General features: G+C 36.2%; 1 protein-coding gene across 1 annotated transcript in view; it reads left to right on the top strand.

Annotated features, from left to right (window-relative positions):
- The window catches only part of COL19A1 (collagen type XIX alpha 1), a 300284-nt gene that overhangs the window by 38090 nt on the left and 239768 nt on the right, over positions 1-22426 (top strand). Inside the window, exons 5-9 of the mRNA XM_006770338.2 lie at positions 9211-9334; positions 11162-11437; positions 15465-15545; positions 18731-18856; positions 20314-20376. Coding sequence (XP_006770401.1) covers positions 9211-9334; positions 11162-11437; positions 15465-15545; positions 18731-18856; positions 20314-20376 — 670 coding nt within the window. The remainder of the gene's footprint in view (positions 1-9210; positions 9335-11161; positions 11438-15464; positions 15546-18730; positions 18857-20313; positions 20377-22426) is intronic.

The following is a 22426-nucleotide window of genomic DNA, read 5'->3' as shown; positions in this document are numbered from 1 at the left end:
TGCTGAGTGTGATGAAGCACAGCCTCATCATAGGCGTGAACTTTAAGGCCTGATGCAAGCGAACATATTTTAAATGGGATACAGTGTTTGGGACCTAAGATGACTGCTCATAGGCATCGTTATGGACTTTCCACGAATGGAATAAATTGTTATGAGTGCTTCTCATGTGCCCGGTGTTAGTCTAGAGCAGTGGTTCTCAACCTTCCTAATGCCGCGACCCTTTAATTCAGTTCCTCATGTTGTGGTGACCCCCAATTTCATTGTTACAAATTGAACATAATTAAAGCGTAGTGATTAATCACAAAAACAATATGTAATTATATATTAATTTTCTGATGGTCTTAGTCGACCCCTATGAAAGGGTCGTTCGACCCCCAAAGGAGTCGCGACCCACAGGTTGAGAACCGCTGGTCTAGAGCAACAATTCTGGCAGAGTTCCTGGTTTCATGGACATCACATTTAGTTGCTGGAGACAGGCAATACATGTATAAACCAGTACATTTAAGAAACATGTTGGGTAGTTTTAAGCCTATGAAGAAAATAAAACAAGGTGCTAGATACTGACTGAGGTGAGGACAACTGTAGACCTTTCAGAGGAAGTGACCTTAGAGACCTGAGTAGTGAGGAGACCCATCTAAGTGAAGACTTCTGGGAACAGCCATCCCAGGAGAGGAAACAGGAAGTATAAAGGCCTAAGACCTCAATGAACCTGGTGTGTTCAAGGAACCAAATTCAGGTCATTGTAACTGGAGTGTGGGTGCCACACCAAGACGGAAATAGGAGATGATGTGTCAGAGGAAGGCAGGAGTCAGAGCCCATTAGGCTCTGTGAGCCATGATCTGGGATGTGCCTTTTATTATAGGACCCACGGGACACTGTAGGAAGGTTATAAGTAAGGAAGGGACCTCGTCTGTTTTACAGTTTAAAAGCTCATTCTAGCTGCTCTGTGCAGGGTAGACTTTGAGGGAGGAAAGCACACTATAACAGGGGGCCCAGGAACGGTGGCACCATGGATTAGGGAGTGATAGTGGAGCTGAAGAGACGTGGGCAGAATCAGGATCTATGATGGTGGTACAAACAATAAGACTTGCCAATAGATTGTGTGGCATGGAGGATAATAAAGACAAGAACCAAGAATTACTTTTAGGTATTTGTCTGGAGCACCTAGGTGAATGGCCGTGTCTTTTATTGAGATGTGGAATCCTTGTAAAGGGATGTGTTTGATAGAAAACAATAAGTTCAATTTCAATTATTTAAAGGTGCCTTTAATGTCCAAGTGGAGATGCCGAGTGGAGACTTAGATATGTGAGTCCACAGCACAGGCAAGGACAGTAGTCAAGGCTTATCTTAGTGGCATCTCCCCTTTGGCCTCACCTCCTTTTTTCAGGAACTTTCCTCCCATGCTGCCACTGGCTCAAGGTGACCCTTTTGCAACCCAGGGCTCACAACAATGGCATCTCCTCTTGGTCTGGCTAACTCAGGGGTATTTCCTGCTCTGGTTTATTACTCTCTCTACACATTCCCCATTTAAACTTCCTTGCTTTGTGACAATCCCTGTAGATCCCAGTTCTGTATGGGAGAATTAATGAAAAGACAATTTGTTAGTAATGTGTGGCTGGTTTCTAGCAACTATTTTAATTTTTAATGGTAACAGAGTTTTATTTTATAAACACAAGAATTTTCCAGAGTGGAAGAAAGTTCTAATAGTAGAATATTAGGTGTTTTGGCTTGACAGTGGAAGTACTTCATAGTTAGGAAGGATGTCGGTATCTCTGAATTTATAACCACATATACAAAAGACAACGGATGTAGAATCCTATTTAATAACAATTATACATACACAGAGTGTATGCTTCCTCCATCTCATGCCAACATCTTTCTTATTATATAGATGCCTTTTAGACATCATCATTTTATTGTATTTCCTAATGATTTTAAATAAATTTTGACCAGGAAAGGATTTTTCATTAATCAAGTGAGAAAGAAAAATCTAGAAAATGTAGTTAATATGCTATTTACAAATGTAACCCATTCTTAAAGTCTGATACAGTGAATTTATTCCTTGTTAATAAGATGTTAATTTTTATCCAACTCCATAAATACAAGTACTAATACTTTGTAGTCAGCTATTCTATTTGAAGTATATGGAGAAGATATTAGGAAAAGTGTATTTTCATTTGAAGTTTTTATCATCTTGTCTTAATATCTTATTCATTATGAAGACAATAAGTTGGGAGTTATAGACTTTTATGATTTATTTTTTGCTCATAATAGCAAAAATAATATTTTAGTGTTATTTCTTCCTCATGATTGTCCTGGGAGAATATAAGATTAATAAATAGGTTGTTTTAAAGGTTAGTAGTGTTTTTTAAAAGGATGACTAGTACAATTTATGCAAATTGCAAGAATTTGAAAATAGAAAAAATATAAAGAAGAAAATAAAAATCTCTCTTAATTTTAACACGAAGAGGGGAAGCATTGTAACTTTAAGGTCTTTATGCTATCAAATTTTTATTGGGGTCAGTGTCTCACTGGTACTGATTGTTAGGTCTGGACATGGCCTTCCACCACAGCTGGTCATTGTAAGGAGTCCCATTTCGATCTTCTGCCACTTCCCCTACAGTTTAATAGTGTTTTCTTCTCCTTTATGATTAAACAGAGTGCTGCTATACACAGAAAACATTAGAGAGCAGTTGGAAACTACATCTAGATATTTTCAACATTGAAATAAGTTACAAATTCAAAGGAGTTTAAAGTGTGTGAATTGCAAGCCTTCAAACACACTCCAGATTATATCTAGGAGGAGCCTTCTCAGGGGTAATGTAAAGAAGATCCCACAGGTGGCATTTTTTGGCACATTTGGATAATTTGGCATGTCTGTAGTTTGGCTCTCTATGAGTTTAGTTAGTCCCATTTAAAAAATCAACTTTAGATTAAATGTTTTGTTAATTTGGTATACCTCTCCAAATATTTAGGTGACTTTGGTTAATGACAAGAAAAATAGACAATGGGGAAAAATTTACACTTAAATTTCACAAAACTTTGAGCTCTTCAAATATATATTAATATTAATTTACATGGATGACTTTTCCATTGACAGTGTATAAAGTAGAAGGGAAGGTAGAAACTATTTCATTGAGAATTTCTACCCGCATATATATATGAATGAGTTTGGCAAGTACAGATCAACAATATTTTTGTTAATGGGAGTATCACTGAATAAGCAATGGATAGAATTTCTTATAGGAAATTACACTCCATTGAAAAATATTCAAGCCTGGATATCTTAGACATAGCAAGCTGTCATTATATCTCTCTGGTAACAGACCAGTAATCCAATATGGCCTCTTTTATAATAGAAACTTTGGCAAGACCTAGAGAATCTTTCTGTCACAGTAAGTGTTTGTGCTTGTGTGGTATAAATTAGAAACATAGTCTGTAAGAGCAGATATATTTTGTAACATTTTTTTAAAAACAGAAATTTTTCTTCAAAAATTATAGTCTTGGCAAGCAAAATCAATTTTGGCCTTGAAAACACATCATGAATTTCTGAAAGGGAAGTATAGTAATTATAAAGATTTTTATCCATTATAAACAGGCTAAGAGGAGTTAATTTTTCTTTATACATTACTAAGTTTATTTCAATGTATTATCTTAATACTATATTATACATGTTAACATTATTAATATTAATATTTTGTCACCAAAGAATCTTTTCATGTGATATAAGTATTTTCAATTTTTGAATGAGATTTTAAATTATTGAAAAATAATTATATTAGGTTTTATTTATGTGGTATTGAGGAATCATATCAAAATTAACTATATTGTTGTTGGTTTTATTTGCTGCATCAGTCATTCATTTCACAAATAGTTATAGAGTGTCCTTTTGACACTGCGCTTAGGTTTTGTGGTTGATACAAAGAGATTTAATGTTGTTTTTGCCTTTGAAGAGTTTGCAATCTCTTGCTAAGATGTGACAGGTGCTTGTATAGATATAATCTTAAGTAGAAAGTGAGGAGAAAGCTGTTTTCATTATATTTTTGTTTTGTAATGAACTACTGCAAAACTTGGTGCCTTAAAACAACAATGTATTATTTCTCATGATGATGTGCTTCAGAAATATGAATAGGATTCATCTATATGTTCTGCTTCAAGAGGTGTTCACTCAGTCGCTCTCTTGGCTGAAAGCAACTTGTAGTTGGGCTAAACCGTAAGGTCCAAATAGGTATTACTGATGCAGTCAGCGGGTATGGCAAAGTAAGGAGCTTAGAAAATGCATTCATTCATAAAAACAATGATAGCACAGGCAAAAATGCACCAAACCAGAACTCTGGAAATTAACTAAGCAAGCTTTCTGGCATTCAACTTGTCTTATTTATATTCCTCTAACCCAGGGGTGGGCAAACATTTTGACTCGAGGGCCACAATGGGTTCTTAAACTTCTTAAACTGGACCGGAGGGCCGGAACAAAAGCATGGATGGAGTGTTTGTGTGAACTAATATAAATTCAAAGTAAACATCATTACATAAAAGGGTATGGTCTTTTTTTTCAATAGTTTTATTCATTTCAAATGGGCTGGATCCGGCCCGCGGGCAGTAGTTTGCCCACGGCTGCTCTAACCTCTACATAATGGTAGACTTGAAAACCAATAGCTTTATGATCTCAAGTGCAAGCTAGCAGCCTAACAACCATTGGAGGAGGAAGAATGGGTTTGGAGGTCAATAAAAAGCCCATTTCTAGAGAATTTTCATTATTTTACCTGACTGGTAGTTACTTAGAAAGTAACTGCCCATGAGGGTTATCTTTATTTGACCTAACTCAGAACTTATCCAGTAAGGACAGCATTTCCCCAGGCATTTGATGAAAATAATCAATAGAGATTGTGTAACATTGCAGCTGCCCAAGACAACACTTAACAACCCGGGCAAATGAGAAGATGATAAAAAGATTTTAAAAGGAAATGTCCATAGAAATCATTAGAAAGCTCCAGCATATTTGTGAGAATCCAGACACCTATGTGTATGTAAGGGCTTTGTGGGAACAACGCCTCCCTCCGCCTCCTCCCCCCACCCCCAAATTTGTAAAGGCTCCAAGCTTGTAGCTCTGGCCAGATTTAAAGCTCTAGACAAGCATAAAGTGAAGGCCAAGGAGAGTTATAAACTGCCTGCTTGAGCATTGAAGGCATTCTCCAACATGCATATATAATCCCACAGCAGAGACTGGGATTCTTACGCATAAGCATTTAACTGTTCAGTTATTAGCTGACCACTGTATTAACTGAGCAGAGACTTCAGTGGGCTGCACATGACAGAGTGCACACTCTGAAAAATTAGTTTAGGAACATGATGAAGCAAACAAGCAGCAGCAACACTGACAACAAAAATAAATAGCAACAACAGCAAATCACCATTGGGTGGAGCATAATCTGATTCCCAGAGATGCCATATTATATTATTTACAATGTCTATTTTTTAATTAAAAAATTATAAAAAATGCAAAAAAAACCCCCACCAAACTATGGTCCATACAAAGAACAGTTAATAGAAACTGTTCTTGAGGAAACCTACACATTGGATTTACTTAGCAAAGTCTTTAAATCAGCTATTTAAAATATGTTCAATTTCCTATAGAAAACTTTCTGATGAACTAAAGGAAAGTATACAACTGTTGTCTTACCAAATATAAAATACTAATAAATAGAAATTATTAAGAAGAAGCAAGTCAAAATTTTGCTGTTAAAACCTATAATAACAGAAAAGAAAACTTTATAAGAGTCTTCAAGAACAGATTTGAAGTTGCAGAATAAAGAATCAGAAAACTGGAAGATAAGTCAATTGAGTGATTTAGTAGGATGAACAGGAAAAAAAGAATGAGGAAAACTGAACAGAACCCTAGAGACCTGTGTGACACCCTACTTTAGCAGCAATTATATTAAATACTAGAGGCCTGATGCATGAAATTCATGCAAGAGCAGGCCTTCCTTCCCCCGGCTGCTAGCACTGGCTTCCTTCCAGCACCCGGGACCTGGGCTTTCCTCTGGCCACCAGCAGGCATCCAGGGCCCGGGCTTCCCGGAAGGACATCTGGTCTAATTAGCATATTACACTTTTATTATTATAGGTAAATATTCAACACTTAAATAAAAAAGCAAAGATTTGCATAACAGATAAAAAAGAATGCATAGCACATCTACATGCTGTCCAAACAAGATATGTGTTAGGGTCTTTCAATATAGACCATTTCAAGGCCTGGTTTACTACATAAAACCTCTTATGGGGCATTTTCATTTTTCACTAAGAATAGAGATATATGGTTCAAATTACTAAAAGTTTCTTCAAAGTTCCTTGACATTTCTGTATTCCACACTTAAAACGAATACATTTTATATCAATAAAAAACATAGAGGGAAAAAGATATATCATGAAAGCCAAAATTGAGAGATCTTGAGTGGCTACACTAATTGTCTTAGTCAGCTTGGTATTCACAAGGTACCATACACTGGATAGCTTAAGCAACAAAAATTTATTTCTCGCCAGGCCAGTGTTGCTCAGTGGTCAAGCATCAACCTGGGAAATACCAGGACTCTATAGAGAAACTGTATGTCCCTAGAGACATAATCTTCCTACATTAACATTTGAGGGATTCTCAATGAAATCCATCATTTGGTCATGCTTCGCAGTAAGGCTGGTTCGTTGATACACTGTGTCAGCATGCATAAACTTTGTGAAGTTTCAGTGTTTTATTCTTTTCTTAAAAAATATATTTTATTGATATTTTACAGAGAGGAAGGGAGAGAGATAGAGAGTTAGAAACATCAATGAGAGAGAAACATCAATCAGCTGCCTCCTGCATACCTCCTACTGGGGATGTGCCCACAACCAAGGTACATGCCCTTGACCGAAATTGAACCTGGGACCCTTGAGTCCGCAGGCCGATGCTCTATCCACTGAGCCAAACTGGTTATGGCTCAGTGTTTTATTCTTAAATATACATGGATTACAGTGAACCATCAGGGATTAGAGTATAACTTCCAACATGGAAGAGAGAGCCAGACTTTTAATAGGAAAAACTAACTTGGATGAAATGGAGACATTCAAGGATGCAGAGAAAAACAGGTAGAAGCCCACCAAATTGATAACGTCAGAGATTTGAAATACTGAAGTCAGGATAGTTTGCAAAAGAGAACAAAAGAGAATTTTTTTAGAGGAGGGAATAACAAAAATTAATGTTGAATTGGGAAGTAGCTAAAAAGTAAAATAAATAAGGAGATGGAAAAATATAAGAGAAAGAGTAAGAAAATTAGGTCATTAATATAGATGTTAAATAATTGTTTAAAAGAGGTGCTCCTAAACGAGGGATAAGAGAAAATGATATGGAGAAAATTAAAAAACTCACAAATTTTTTTTCTTAGTAATGTACAACCCATATTGAAAGATGTGCTCAATATAATGAATGGAAGAAAAAGTCCAGGAAACAGTATGTCAAATTTTATAAAAGTTGAGATAAAGATATGATCCTAAGAACATCAGGGTGGAGAGTGAAATACAGGAGGCAGGACTTGGAAGCAAGGTGGAGACACAAGTTATTATTGCAGGTAGTGTTGGTTGGGGGACCTGCTGTATGGGTTGAGATTTTCTTTTTAAAAGAGTTTTGATGCAACTTGTTCAAAATTTCCACTTGAAAGTTTATGTTTTGGTTTCACCTCTCACTTCCACTTTGCCAGGTTGTTTTGTTTGATTTTTAATGAACAATATTACTTGAACCAGAACAGTAATGATCATTATAAAATTTAGTTTAATACTGGTGTCTATTCAGAGAAAAAACAATTTTACAAGCTTGCTTTTATTTTGATGCAATGGAAAACCAATAATTTGGTAATCAATTTTTCACTTAAGAGGGGATATAATGTAGATGCAATAAAATTGGTTACCCCTTTTTCTCTCTCTTTTTAGTATATCTTCAAAGAGGATGATAAAATTAAGCTCTCAGCTGTTAAAGTGTGTATACATTTTTGGAATACTATGTATATGTCCATAAATGTGTGCATGTGTTAAACCCAGTAAGTAAATAAGAACTTCAGGTCAGCACAGCTTTTACATATTATTTTCTTGATTGCCCAACTACATGGGACTTTTCTTTAACGCAAAAAGTAAAACCAAAAGTCAGGAATTCTCCATGACAGTTTGGTTGTCAGTTTCAGTAGTTAGCTGGCAGTTTTAGTAGACCCTAGTGTAATATTCAAAGTGGCATCTCAGTGCATGGTGTTTTATTTGTGTAAACAGCTTCTGGCTATGGTAGTCCTTAAGAGAATTCTTACCTTCTATTCCTCATGATTTTTTAAAAGAGAAGCAAAATTCCTGCCTTGCAGAGTTTTTACATACAATACAGATAAATTTAAAACTCAGCTTGGAGGAATGTGTTTCTCCTTGTTTTTCCCATGAATGTCTAGATATGAGGCATATTCATTGTTAATTTTTTCCCTGAGTTTCTTCATGAGTCCAGGGAGACTAGTGAAATAAGATAAGTCAGAAGGATAGTTGGATTTTGGCTTTTCTCTGCTACCTAGTGAGAATCTGCTTATTTCATTTTCCTTAGGAATGAAAAGTAAGCTAAAACCTCTTTGTTTTCATTGTGTGTGTGTGTGTGTGTGTGTGTGTGTGTGTGTGTGAGTGTGTGTTTCAGTCTTAAATTGATACTAGGAAGTCAGTATTAGGAACTTATTTGCAGGAGTTTAATATGATTAAGCTTATTCTTTGGAAAACATACATTTAATTGTTAGCAGTCTTCTTTGAAATGCTTTGTACTTCTCTAAATTGACAAAACCGAGAGGTACTGTTTATCCCTTTATAAATCTCTACTGTTTGCCAAACTGCAGCGAGTTTTGAGAGTCTCCTCTGTTGGAACATCTTGTTGAGTAAGGCCATACCATAATGTAGTACTGTGGCCTACTTGCTTGCTTTTATATACCGCAAGCTATCACTGTATCGTACCAGATGATATAAAAAAAGGGAAAGAACAAAAATTACAATTACATAAGCATGTTGCTTCCATACATCTGCTAAGTAGATTACTATAAAAATGTATAATGAATCCTACATTTGTGGAGAAAAATATGACCAAGATATTGTGTTATGTAGAACTTCGTACTTAGATTTTCTATCCTTGCCTTCTTCGTTTTCCCACAATCCTTCTGTTTTCCTCCCACAGTAAGATATTTCCCAAAGGCCTTCCTGATGAGTATGCCATAGCAGCCATGTTTCGTGTACGAAGAAACACTAAGAAGGAACGGTGGTTTCTATGGCAGGTTTTAAACCAGCAGAACATGCCACAGGTAAGGAACCATGGAGTGGTGCTTAGGCCAAGTGAATCTTGGCACTGTGTGTACAAATCGGGAGCATCCAGATATTCTGTCTTTTAGAGGAATCATCAACAGAGAAATTCAGGCATGCTCACAGTGAGCATGATCTTGCTGAAATCTGTAATATAGGAGTCTGGTAGGTGAGACAATATTATTTTTCCTGTTTACTTTAGATTCATATTTTGTCTAAAGACACTCAAACTTCCCTTCCTTCACAATTGCTTCATTGACACTAAGTCCACTTCACTGATAACTTATCTGTGATTATTTCTGATATTATGTATTATTTTTAAAAGCTGTTCCTTGTTTCATTTGAAAATCTTTAGTGAACTAAGAAGGGAGATATTAGTTTTGATGCCCTCAGTAAAAATTTATTGAACACATGCTCTATGCTAGTTAGTAACAAAGGTAAGAGATTTAAAAAGTGTAATTCCTTCTCTCAGGAGCATATGGCCTAAGGGGATGTCATCTAGGAAAACAGCATACTAGAGCATAATACAATGTGACAAGTGCAGTGATAGAGGTAAGCTCAGTTAGGTTGAGACTATAGAAGGACAGCTGCCAAAAATGGGGGATGGGGAGAGCAAGAATCTAGGAATACTTGACAAAGAGATGGCTTGTGGGTGCTCCAGTGAGGGGAGATGAGCATTACTATTACTTGTTGACACCATACATCTGTGATTGTTTCTATACACATTCATTGGAATGGTCTTTTAATACATTAATACAGTTATAATTTTATGATGAAAAGATGAACCAAACTGAAAGAGTCTGTCCCCTATGAAAATGCATTTTCTCTTCACCATGCGAATCATCTAAGATTAAAGAAGTTGATCTCAGTTTCCAAGCCACAAGAAGTTGTCATCGGTGGAAATGGGGTTCTTGGGGTACTGCTGGAATAAGCATTCGGGAGGCCCCCATGGGAGGATGAGATATGGTAGAAAGCTTTATTTCCACAGAATTACATCCCTTCCGTAAAGCTAAAATCAGAGCCAGTGTCCAAAGTAGCCTTTCCATGCTCGAGCCAGGTCCAGTTCAGGAGCAGGCTGGTTTCAGTCCATTAGTCCATTTGTGTGGGGTCCCCATGGCCCTGGGCCATGTGGGCGAATGCAGGAGAATGCCACAAGCCCAGAGTCACACAAGTCCCAAGAGTGCCAAGAGCCGCAAGAGGAACCAAGGGAGTGAATTCTTTTGTTCAGGGGGTTAAATATCCCAATTTCTTGCCCTTGCAGTGGCCATGCCCATTTTGGCCAATGACCATTGTTCTCAGGTATCTTTCCTATGTCACTCCCACATTTATGTGTCTATCTCCCCTTTGTTGGTCCTCTAGGTAGTGTAAAGTTGCAGTTTCCTGGTGAAGCTGTCTAAATGACATGCCTATAATATCTGGCCTTCTCTTTACTCCTTTTCTGTTATTAATAACTAGGTTAATTACAGTGGTATCAAAGTGATCATATTCTTATTCTTATTAAATTAGTAGCATTTAATTCTTGAATGACTCATACAGAAACACACACACACACACACACACACACACACACACACACACACACGCTCCTAGGTGTTCTGTTTAGAAAGCAGCATATTACATTCACCTGGATACTGCATATTTAAACCATTATTTAGCTGGATATTTTGCTGTTCTTTTATGTTAACCAATCTGGAGGACACAGGTGTTATCTGAGACATTTTCCTAAGTACCTCAGTTATACTAACATGCATGCTGAGTTTTTATTTGTGTGCTTTAATAATTTCAAACACTGATTTTAAAATATTTAAAGATAATTTGCATTTTTGCAGGTTTCTGTAGTAGTTGATGGTGGAAAGAAGGTGGTGGAATTTATGTTCCGTGCGGCTGAGGGAGAAGTGTTGAACTACATGTTTAAAAATCGAGAACTCCGTTCTTTGTTTGATCGTCAGTGGCATAAACTTGGCATTGGTATACAATCCCGGGGAGTTTCACTGTATATGGATTGTAATTTAATTGCAAGCCGGCATACCGATGAAAAGGATGCTGTGGACATTCAAGGAAGGACTGTTATCACCGCACGAGCTTCAGATGGCAAGCCTGTGGACGTGAGTTGGGATGTTGATTGTAAAAGAGAAGTAGTCAGATTTCTAAATCAAAACAAAATATCTTATTTAAAACTTATTTCTTTAATTACTGTGTAGGACATGGCCTTCTTAACACTGTTGAAATTAATTTTCCATCAGATATGAGGTTAGCTATGTACTATATTTTCACATATAGTATCTGCTGTGTATTTTCACCCATTTTTCTTTCACCCATTTTTTTTTCAGTCTGTGAATTTAAAAGAATTAGGGCATGCCTTAAAATATAAGGTTGCTAAAATTGAATTTTAGTAAAAGTGAAAATATAGTACAAAAAGGAAGCCTGGTGTCTAGGCTTATATGTTTTGAATAGAAAGGACTGGAAAAGATGAACTTTAAATGGTTCCAGATTATCAAGTACAATAGACTATTTATTCATCCTCAGAATAGCAACTTCTTTGTATTGCAGACTGTTTTTCATGAGCTTATAATGATTTTTCAGGGTTCCAGTGGACTAAAACATAGCCACCAATTATATCAGTAGGTCATTTTGATGAGAACAGTTAGATACCAAAACATTCTCAGATGAAAAGTTCCTTTAAAAATTACATTTGATATTCAGATGATAAAGATTTATAATTGACTCTATATAGAAGTAGGTCTATAATCTTTACAAAGTGAGATATATCTGACTGATGAATTTACATTTTCTTATGAGTAGAATCAGGGAAATCATAGAACCATATAAAAATAATTGGAATGCAGGTCACCAATAGGAATTGATATTGCTGTTAACCCAAAGCACTGAACAGTTCAATTTTGTTTCAAAGGTATAATTCTTTTCAGATATATATTTGGCCAGCTAATTTTACACACATACACACACACACACACACACACACACACATTTTTTTCTTTTTAAAAAAATATATTTTTATTGATTTCAGAGAGGAAGGAAGAGGAAGAGAGAGATAGAAACATCAGTGATGAGAGAGAAACATCGATTGGCTGCTTCCTGCACGCCCCCTGCTGGGGAATCGAGCCCGCAAACCGGGGCATGTGCCCCCAACAGGAATTGAACCCGGGACTCTTCAGTCCACAGGCCAACGCTCTATCCACTGAGCCAAACCGGCCAGGGCCACACATTTTCTTCAATGAAATATTATTTTTAAACTGTCATCTCTTAGAGATAGTGAAAAACTCAGTGAGAATGCTATAATGGGGGTTCAACGATGATCAGCAAAATTGGCAGAGCAGAAGACCATCTAGGGGCAAGATATCATGGCATCATGGATAGTGCGTTAGCTTGGGGATCAGACAGTTGTGGTCGTAAATCCCATCTCATCTACTTAACTGTATGATCTGCTAATTTATCTTGTTAGCTGTTAATTTATCTGAGTCTCAGTATCCTCAATTATAAGAGTGTCAATAGATATAATTACTTGTTATTGTGTAGCGTATATATTGTAATGCCTAATATGTGATCGACTCTCCGTAAATTCATTACTCAGGGCCAGACATGGCATTCAACCCTAGAATAAGAATGTAAGTAGAAGAATAATATCTTCCATTCCTGCCCTCAAAGTTCTTGAAGGCTAATGGAAGGATTAAAGTCTATGTCACTAAATGATAACAGTATTACTTGAAATAACAACAGTACTAGCCAGAGCTTTCAGAAAGGTCTCTCCAAAGAGAGGAATTGGAGATCAGCTGCTAGAACAACAGAGATGTAACTCCCAGCAGTACATGAAATGCAGGTAAATTGGAAGTCAGCTTCAGGGAATTCTAGCAACAGAAGTAGGGAATGGTAGTAGTACCTGCTGCATATACCAGAGTTAGGGACTAGAATCTGGTCCATAGAGGACTAGTGAGAGCAAAGTGGACTCTGGTTCCAGAGAGTACACTGAGAGAAAATCATAATCTCCAGAGAGAAACAGCAACAAGGGAGGAACAAGTTATTGCAAGAGTGGGGGACCAGGGCTCAGAGCTCACCCTCTGAAAGTTGAGTGTCTGTCCTGTCATTAACTTCTCACCCATGGGAAAAATTCAACCAGAATCTGAGGCTGAAGAATATCAGGTGTATCCTTATAAAAACACATAATGTGAAAAGTATAGTGTTATATAGTAGTTTAATATTTCAATATGGAGTCAGTTCATTTAAGGATAAAATGAAAGGCATATCACAATGATGTAGCTTTTAATACTAAATAACAGATAAACTGCTAAAACTTTAAGTGGACTAATTTTTTATTATCTTCTTACAAGTTCTATGATTCATAAGATCTGTTGTAATTGAAAATGTTTTATTTATTCAGAATGTATATTATTGAAAAAATTCTAATGATTGGGTTTTATTTTACATATGCTACTTGTGTGCTTTTATGAGAAAGAGATAGGTGACAATACTGGTAGAAAGGATTTTTTTAAACCTAACAAATCCTGTGTGATAAGGCTCAGTAAAAGACATAGCCTAAACATTCTCATTCTAAAGCACTGTGTCAATGAAGGACTCTAAAGTAACTCATGAGTAACAAAAGTAACTCATAATTAAACTTGGCTTGATTGTAATTCCAGTATCATGGGTACTTGATTAGGTTTAATAAAAATTGATTATCTTTAGTTAAGTAAAATAATTCATATGGAAGGCTTAGCACTGTAGTTGTACATAATAGAATTTCAATATTTATTGACTATTTTGATAAAAATTATGATAAATAAGGTTTAGTTAAGAAAATTAATTGTTGTCCCACTTCTTCATTTGACATAATGGATATGTTGCTGCCTGGTATTTCATTAGACTATGTAAGACAGTGTATTTAAACTTTATAAATAAAATGTAACTTCAGTAACCTTGGAAAAAGTTGTAGGAAAGATAATTTTGCATTGGTTGCAAATCTTAGGCAGCTCATGAATTCACAAGATGTCTGGAGTTCTTAATGCTTCCTATGAGCTGAATTGATTTTGTTTATTTCAGTGTAGACTGTCAATTATAACGTTTTTCCTCTTTTTTTTTCGCTTTTTTTGTGTTTGGGTAGGATTTAGAACTGTAGATGTCTGCTTTCTATTATATAGGATTAATTATTATAATATTACAGTTGGGTCTTTCTGTAGAGAGTACTTCTTGACCTCAAAGTAAAGCATAATCTAGCTCTGTTATTTTGGGAGACAGAGGAAGAGACAGAGAAAGAGGCAGGGCGGAGGAGTGGAGGCATGAGATTGTTCCTGACCTATTTTATATATCCAGTCATCATATGATTAATTATTAATTATATTATTAAACTTTCAACCACAAAGTAATTTAAAATAGCCTATTTAAGCATCTCTCATATTGAAATTTTATTAATAGTCTGTACTGTTTGCTTGCTCTTATGTGGTTGATTGATCTTGCATTTAAAGGCATGATTGTATTTTCCTGGAACTACTTTAATTTCATGTCCAAATGCCAAAAAACATGAATCTGCTGAGCAAATAGAAGGAATCAATTTTTTTTGTAAAAACTGTGCATCCTGCTCAAGACTGTGCAAATTTAATATAAAGTCCATAGGTCTTAGACAGAATCCACGAAAAATAGATAAAAACAAATTACGTTATTTTCTTATTGGGAAGTGACCATCTTTTTCCAGTTCTCAAATAGGTCTGGAACTATAGATAAAGCTTTTTCCAACATTTGCTCAGACTTTTGATTTTATTGTTTTTCAGAATATTTATTTTGATATAGTCTTCATTTTGTGGGCATATACTATATTGTAGTGAATAGCAATGCCTCTCTTTAAATACTTCTTTTGTATTGTTTAAACAACTAGCTGAGGTTGCAATTGCTTTCATTCCTTGATTTCCATTATATATAGACTTATCTCAATAACTGAATCTGTTTCTCAGATGGCCCATAAAACCATGATCCTACATTAATAAAAATATTTTAAAAATATCTACTGGTGATTTATTTGTATTAGCTTCTTTATTTCTTATCAGTTAAATTACCATAGTTCTTAATGCCTAAATGTAATTTTCTAAAAAATTAATGATATATCTTTTACTATTTTTTTAATAGGTTGAACTTCACCAACTTAAAATCTACTGTGACTCAAATATCATAGCTAGAGAAACTTGTTGCGAAATATCAGATACTAAGGTAAGTTAATTTTCTTGGCATGTGAAGATGGTAGAATGCCAGTTGTCTAGTCTATAGAGACCAAAAGTAGGGCAGCACCTAATAGCTTCTGTTGAAGCCAGGTGAGTAATGTGTTCCAAGTAGGAAACCCATCTTAGAACTCTCCCATAGTTCTGTTGGATATTTTAATCCCAGTGTTTCATTCTGAACTTTGAGAATTATGTATCCTCACTTTGGGTTCAACGTAAGTGAAAGACTATAGCAGTAGCATCATCATTCTCCAGTTACAGGGGTGAAGATGTTTTTTCTTTGTATCTCAGATGTCCCAGAAGTTCTACACTTACCAAAAAAATTATGTGATAATTTTTATCAATAGTTTAATAATGGCAAAAAACTATTTTTAACTTCTTATCCCTCACTATGGATAATAGAATAACAATGTGACCAGCTGATGCAAAGCATAGATAAGTCTTTCAAACATTTATGTTTTGCTTATGTAACTTGGTTTTATAAATCATATCTCCAACCCAGCTTATGGCTTTTATTCCTCGTAAAATGAAAGCCAGCCAAATGTCTTTCTATAAATATCTAAAAAGATAATTTAGAATGCCAGTCTACAGCCTTGAAATACCTAGACTTCCTGGAGTCACACATTTAAATCTTGAAGATGGTAAGTCTCCAAAAGTTTTAAAAAATAATCATCCTTTTTTGAAGAGCTCTTAATATAATAATTTTCTGTTATTGAAAAGTAACATAATAATGTTTTGATATATCCAAATATATATATATATTTTTTAAAATATATTTTTGTTGATTTCAGAAAGGAAGGGAAAGGAAATGATAGAAACATCATTGATGAGAGAGAATCATTGATCAGTTGCTTCCTGTAGACTCCCCACTGGGAATCTGGCATAGGCATGTACCCTGACCGGGGATGGAACCGTGACCTACTGGTTCATTGGTCGAATCAACCACTGAGCCACACCAGCTGAGCCCAAATATATTCTTTACCAAAAGTTACTACTCTGTGTTTTCACATAATAGACATTTCCAACTCAAATTATGAGAAAACTCTTTAAGCAAGTATATGTGTGGAGACCTCACAAATTATGAAAAATAACTTTAATCATGTTTTAAAATTACCACTTAGGAGTTATTTTTAAAGAGTATAAAATAAGATAGAAATTCATCTCTAACTATGGAAAAAATAACTAAAAAAACCCACTTATATTTCTGCTGATAATTATTTAGAGGGACATCAGCATTCTGTTAATGATTAACAAAATAGAACAACCTACATTTTACAAATGGGAATGCATAGTTTGAAAGATAAGTAATTATATAAAAGCCATTAAATGCATCTGCTGTAATTCTTACATCAACTGTTATTTTGTGTGTGCTTTTAATGTGTTGAATTTAAAAAATTTTTAATATACTTGCTTAAAAATATTTTGTTCTGGAATTTCAAATCAGACATGCTTTTTATTATTAATATTTTATAGCATATTTCAAAGGTGAAATTTATTCAAAATAATCTATAGACATACTTCTTTGCTTCTATTGATTCAATTTTCTGTATCTGAAGCAGTCCAGTTTCATAACTGCAGACATAAAATGAAGAACAAATAGCAGAAGGAGGAAATCAGGAACATTTGCTGAAAATAAATGAGAAATGTGATTCAAATTTTGAGCATTAATTAATTAAATATGCGTCAAATCAAAACAAAACCATAGGTTTTCCAAGGGAAGAGGTCCTTGTACATTTTATGTTTCCTTTAGGCACTTTTTGGAGAGTGTGGACAGTTTTATAGTGAAGGCTGAGACTTACCTTTAAAGTCATTTAAATCCCCAATTTAATACAGTGAATCAGAACAAAATTGTGATCTCTAACTGGGTCTTGGTTACCTGACTAGGAACCTATGGGGCAGGAACTGGCTAAGAAATTGTGTCAGATCATATGTGCTATGTGGACTGTTTTGGTGATAATCGTGTTTCATTTTAATGTGATTTTTATACTTATGGACTCAGAAACATTAAGATAACTAAATAGTGAATCATTAACTCTGGAAAGAGTCAATGAGATAGTACAAGTGGGGAGACAGGAAATGAGGCCCAGTGTTTCTGGGTGCTGTTTTACTTATATTTTGTATTGTTTTCACAAGCATTAGAGTACTACCCAGTTTTCAAAATAATTTGTTTTTGTTTTAAAAGTTATGCATGTTTATTATTAAAAACTTGGCAAATATAGCCAAATTCAAAGCTGAAAGTAATATCAACCATGATCGTACCACAATAAAGAACCATTGACAATCTTTTAGTTTTGTATCCTGACAGTATTTTCCATACATATCTAATTTGTAGAATGCAAAGTCATGTGTGAACTCCTTCCCCAAAATTGCAAATTCGGAATTATAAACTGTGGTGAGGAAGGAGCCTGGTAAATGATGTTGAGAGAAAATGATGTGTTTATCCTCTTTAGTCTCTCCATCTGGATTGATTTTTTTTTAAGAAAGAGAGAAAAAAATTCACTGCTTCATAACCAAATTTGTCTTTAATGTTCTCCCACATGTACTGAACCTACTGAATAAGTATAAAATTCACCACATGTCTGTGATAGTGGAGATTTTTAATAACTTTAAAGGACAATGGACTCGAAGAAGATATACTTTAATTAAATATATAGCATCTTACAGTATAAAAAAGAATTTCTTTTCTACTTTTACGTGCCTTGACAATCATCTTGTTGAAGTAAACTATGTCTTAAAAGTTCAAATTACATTATTTTGTTTTAAGTTTTGTTTTTTTCTCTCTTTATTGATTAAGGTATTACATATATGACATATGTGTCCTTATTTTGATCCCAAAACACATTTACAGCTGTTATTTGTGTAAATTATTTTATTGTAACAATGCAATTATTGTAAATGTTTTTTACTACTGCATTTTGTCATAAAGACTCCTGTAATTGCTTTAAAATGTCTCACCGAAACCAACATTTTGATGCATTTCTAGTGTAATAAAACACAGGGGACCTAGTGAATAAGCAAAGTCATTATACACTTTCACATGCTAGTGTCAACTTTTGGTTAATTAGAAGGTAGTTCTAACAGGTAACCTCAGTCATTCCTAGTTGGTGGGAGCCAGTGTTTAGAATGTCAGAATGTTTGAAATTCGCCCATTTCCTAAAGCCTCTTTTTGGATTGTAGTGCTCAGAGCAGGATGGCATTGGAAGTACTGCATCAATATCACTGCCCGCTCATGCCAGCGAAGTGTCTGCATATCTGCCAGCAAAGCAAGAACTTACAAACCAGTGCCAGTGCATTCCAAACAAGGTATGCGCATATTAATCTATGCCCACTGAGAAGCCACTCCACACAGGGAGCCAGCCCCTTGAATGTGGCCCTGGTGCACAGAATGTGTTTTGTCCTTCAGTGCTAGTTGAATCAAATGCCTAAGCCACTGAACCATGGAAGTTGATTAAGAGAAGGGGGTTGGATCAGGCCGAGCATGGCTCAGTGGCTGAGCATTCACCTATGAACAAGGAGGTCACGGTTCGATTCCCAGTCAGGCAGGGCGCATGCCCGGGTTGCAGGCTCAATCCCCAGTGTGGGGAGTGCAGGAGACAGCCAGTCAATGATTCTCTCTCATCATTAGTGTTTCTACCTCTCCCTCTCCCTTCTCTGAAATCAATCAGAATATTTGGATTATCTTTATGGGCTCTAAATCCAAAGACAAGTTACCTTATAAGAGCAGGAGAGAGAGAAGAGAGAAAGAGAAGAGAAAAGAGAGAGAAGAGAGAAGAGAGAAGAGAGAAGAGAGAAGAGAGAAGAGAGAAGAGAGAAGAGAGAAGAGAGAAGAGAGAAGAGAGAAGAGAGAAGAGAGAAGAAGAGAGAAGAGAGAAGAGAGAAGAGAGAAGAGAGAAGAGAGAGAAAAAGAGAAGAAGGGGGTTGGGGATTTCCTGGGTTTTTATCTGGATGGTCCTGAGCCCATCAGACCTTTTTTCTGGGTGTGAATTAGAATGAATAGGAAGGTTAAGGGAGGAACAACCTGTACAACACACAAGTATTGAGTACTTTACCTGTGCCAGGAACAGGCTTCAATTCTGGGAGTTCTCAGTTGAAGGAAACACAGTGCTTGCTCTTCAACACAAATACATAGTATGTCTTTGTTGTGTGGAGGCTACTTATCCAGTATCCCTGACTTATAGCTAGCTCCCTCTGTCATACGTGTATGGGAAATACTCAGAGAATTTGTCTCGCTTGCACCAGTATGGTCCTGTGCTTAAAAGTGGACTCAGTATGGTTTTCCTCTCCACCCATACCTGAGGAAAGGAAAGAGGAAAGGAAAACTTGCTGCAGTGCCTAGAGAGGCTGTCCCCTAGCACTGTGACATAATGCATGCCCTTAGGCTTAATGCATCCTGTTACTGTTCCACCCATGGCTGGAGGAGTGGGGATCTGGATTAGGTGTAAGTTTAGAGGACTCTTTTATTTCCTGTAGTGACCAATGCTGTATAGAAAGCTCCACAGAAGGCAAATACAAGGTGCAAAGGGCCCCACAGAGGAGCAGCACGTGTCCCAGTCCATGGAAGGCCGCGTGGAGGAGCTGATGAGGGAGAGCCGTGAGCCTCATGAGCAAGGGAAGAAGGACATTCCAGTGGAGGGCCCAGCATCAGCTCAGAGGGAGCAAGGATTTATATCTTACTATTGTCGGCATAATATTTATAAACCACTTATCTTTAGCTCGATGTGACAGAGCGTTTGATAACACAGAAATTCATTTTTGCTCAGGGAGAAGCAGGATTACCCGGAATACCAGGCTCACCTGGTCAGAAAGGGGATAAAGGAGAACCGGTAAGACCACCCAATACTGTTGGAGTGAAAGTGGATTTGTTCAGAAGTGACTTAAAAATATAATTTTCTCATCTTTCTATTTGTATTTGGATTCAAATCCAAATCTTTGTACCTATAAACAATAAATAAAATTCTGACGCAAGCAAGTTTAGTTTTTAGTTGTGCCCTAGCCTTCTTTAACATTCTCTTTTTCAGATACTTGAATTCTTGCTTCTCTAGTCTGCTGATGGGTCCCCGCTGAACTTTTCTTAACTTAATAAATGTATTCCCTTCACCCATTCTCTCACCTCTCCCATTACCTCCCCCCACATATGGCAACTGCCGATCACTTCTCTGGCATGTCACTAGTCATTTAGTAGATCCCCTTAGAGGAGGAACAAGGGAGCCAGAGAATAGTCTCATAGCCTCCTATACAAGCCTGTGCATGACCACTCCCTTAAGCATTAAGCTATTAGAGTTAACATCTAGGCCTCAATTGTATTTCAGCTACAGGCCTAGCAACATGCCAGGGGAGGAAAAGTCAGGGAAGCGTCCAAACTTCATGACCAGCGATATGTAAGGTCAGGGTGCCTAAACCGCATGACCAGCATGACCATCACTATGCTAGCGGAGGAAAGGTCACTCTGGAGGCAAGATCCTAGCTCATTTTGCCCTATGCACCTCTTACTTGCTTTGAAAATGATCCTTAATAACCTTGTCAGTGATTTATTTTATACAACAATAAAATATATAAAAAGCTTGTAGTATCAGAAACTGGCACATAATAGACATACAACAACTATGTTTTCTCTGCTTTCCTATCTACATTGTAATTGTTCACATGTTGAAGGAAGGTGGAGATGATCCCTTTAGGTTGAATGTAGTTTGTTATGTGACTTGACATAACAAGATGAATTACTTGACATAACAAGATATATGTATTACTTATTATAAATTTTGAGAAACCTTACTGTGATCTGGGGCAGCTTTGCAAGAGCAAATTTTACTTTTATTTATGTCCATGTACTATGAGTTTGACAGCTATTTTGCATAATCATGTAAATCCTGTCCCAACTGAGTCACAACCCACCCATGGCTTTCTATCTCCATCAAATAAACACTAAAGCTCTAACCAAGGGTTACAAGATCTCACATAATTTGTAGAACTCATCCTACCCCACTCCTCACATCCTGAATCGTCTCCTACCCTCTCCTCTTCTTCACTCCTGCTCTCAGGTCTCTGCACCAGTTTACCTACACCTGGAATGTTCTGCTAGATATCCATTTGGTGCTCTTCACATCATGCAGGCTCTTGCTCAGGGATCAGTTTAAAATCCTAATCTGACATTTCTATATAAAAGTCAGTTTAAAATCCTATTCTGACATCTATATGTGAAAATCACCCTTCTTTCCACCTCTATCTTCTTTCTTAGCACTTTTATTGCCACCTGACATGTTATCATTTTGCATCTATTTATTCCCTCCACTAGCATATGAGTTCTGTGAGCACCATACATAGAACAGCGCATAATAAGAGCTAAAAAAATGTTGAATGAATGAATGAGCACTATAGTCTAAATAACTCAGCTGTTTCTAGAACCTATAAATTCAATGCTTCAATAGCTCAGGGATCCTGCCAGGCAGCACAAAGAGTCAATTTTCAAAGAAAGAGCTAGATAAATCATAAAGGATTGTTAAATTATTCAATATTATTCCACTACACCTTTTCCTTTAAAAAACAAAAATTATTTTCACATAGTGACCTAACTAATTTTAGGTTGATACTGCCAATCAGTTAATGAAAAATCAGAAATATATGGGGGAAAGCTACATGCTTTAGCATGATTTAATGTCTGTCTTTATTTGCCAATATTCTTATCCCTGCTGTGATGCTTCATTAATCAGATTTACTGCTTTTTAAATGTTTGATAAAGATGATGACCCTCTTTCATGGAGTAAGATGGTTTGAAATTCAAACACTGCTTATGTTTGAACACCTAGATATGATCAGTATTCTATGTCAAGGCACCTAATCAAACCATTCTAACGATGCCCTCTGTTCAAGACTAAA

The sequence above is a fragment of the Myotis davidii genome, unplaced genomic scaffold (assembly GCF_000327345.1).
Source record: "Myotis davidii unplaced genomic scaffold, ASM32734v1 scaffold803, whole genome shotgun sequence".
NCBI classification, from domain to species: domain Eukaryota; kingdom Metazoa; phylum Chordata; class Mammalia; order Chiroptera; family Vespertilionidae; genus Myotis; species Myotis davidii.
This window is presented reverse-complemented; position numbering and strand designations above follow the sequence as displayed.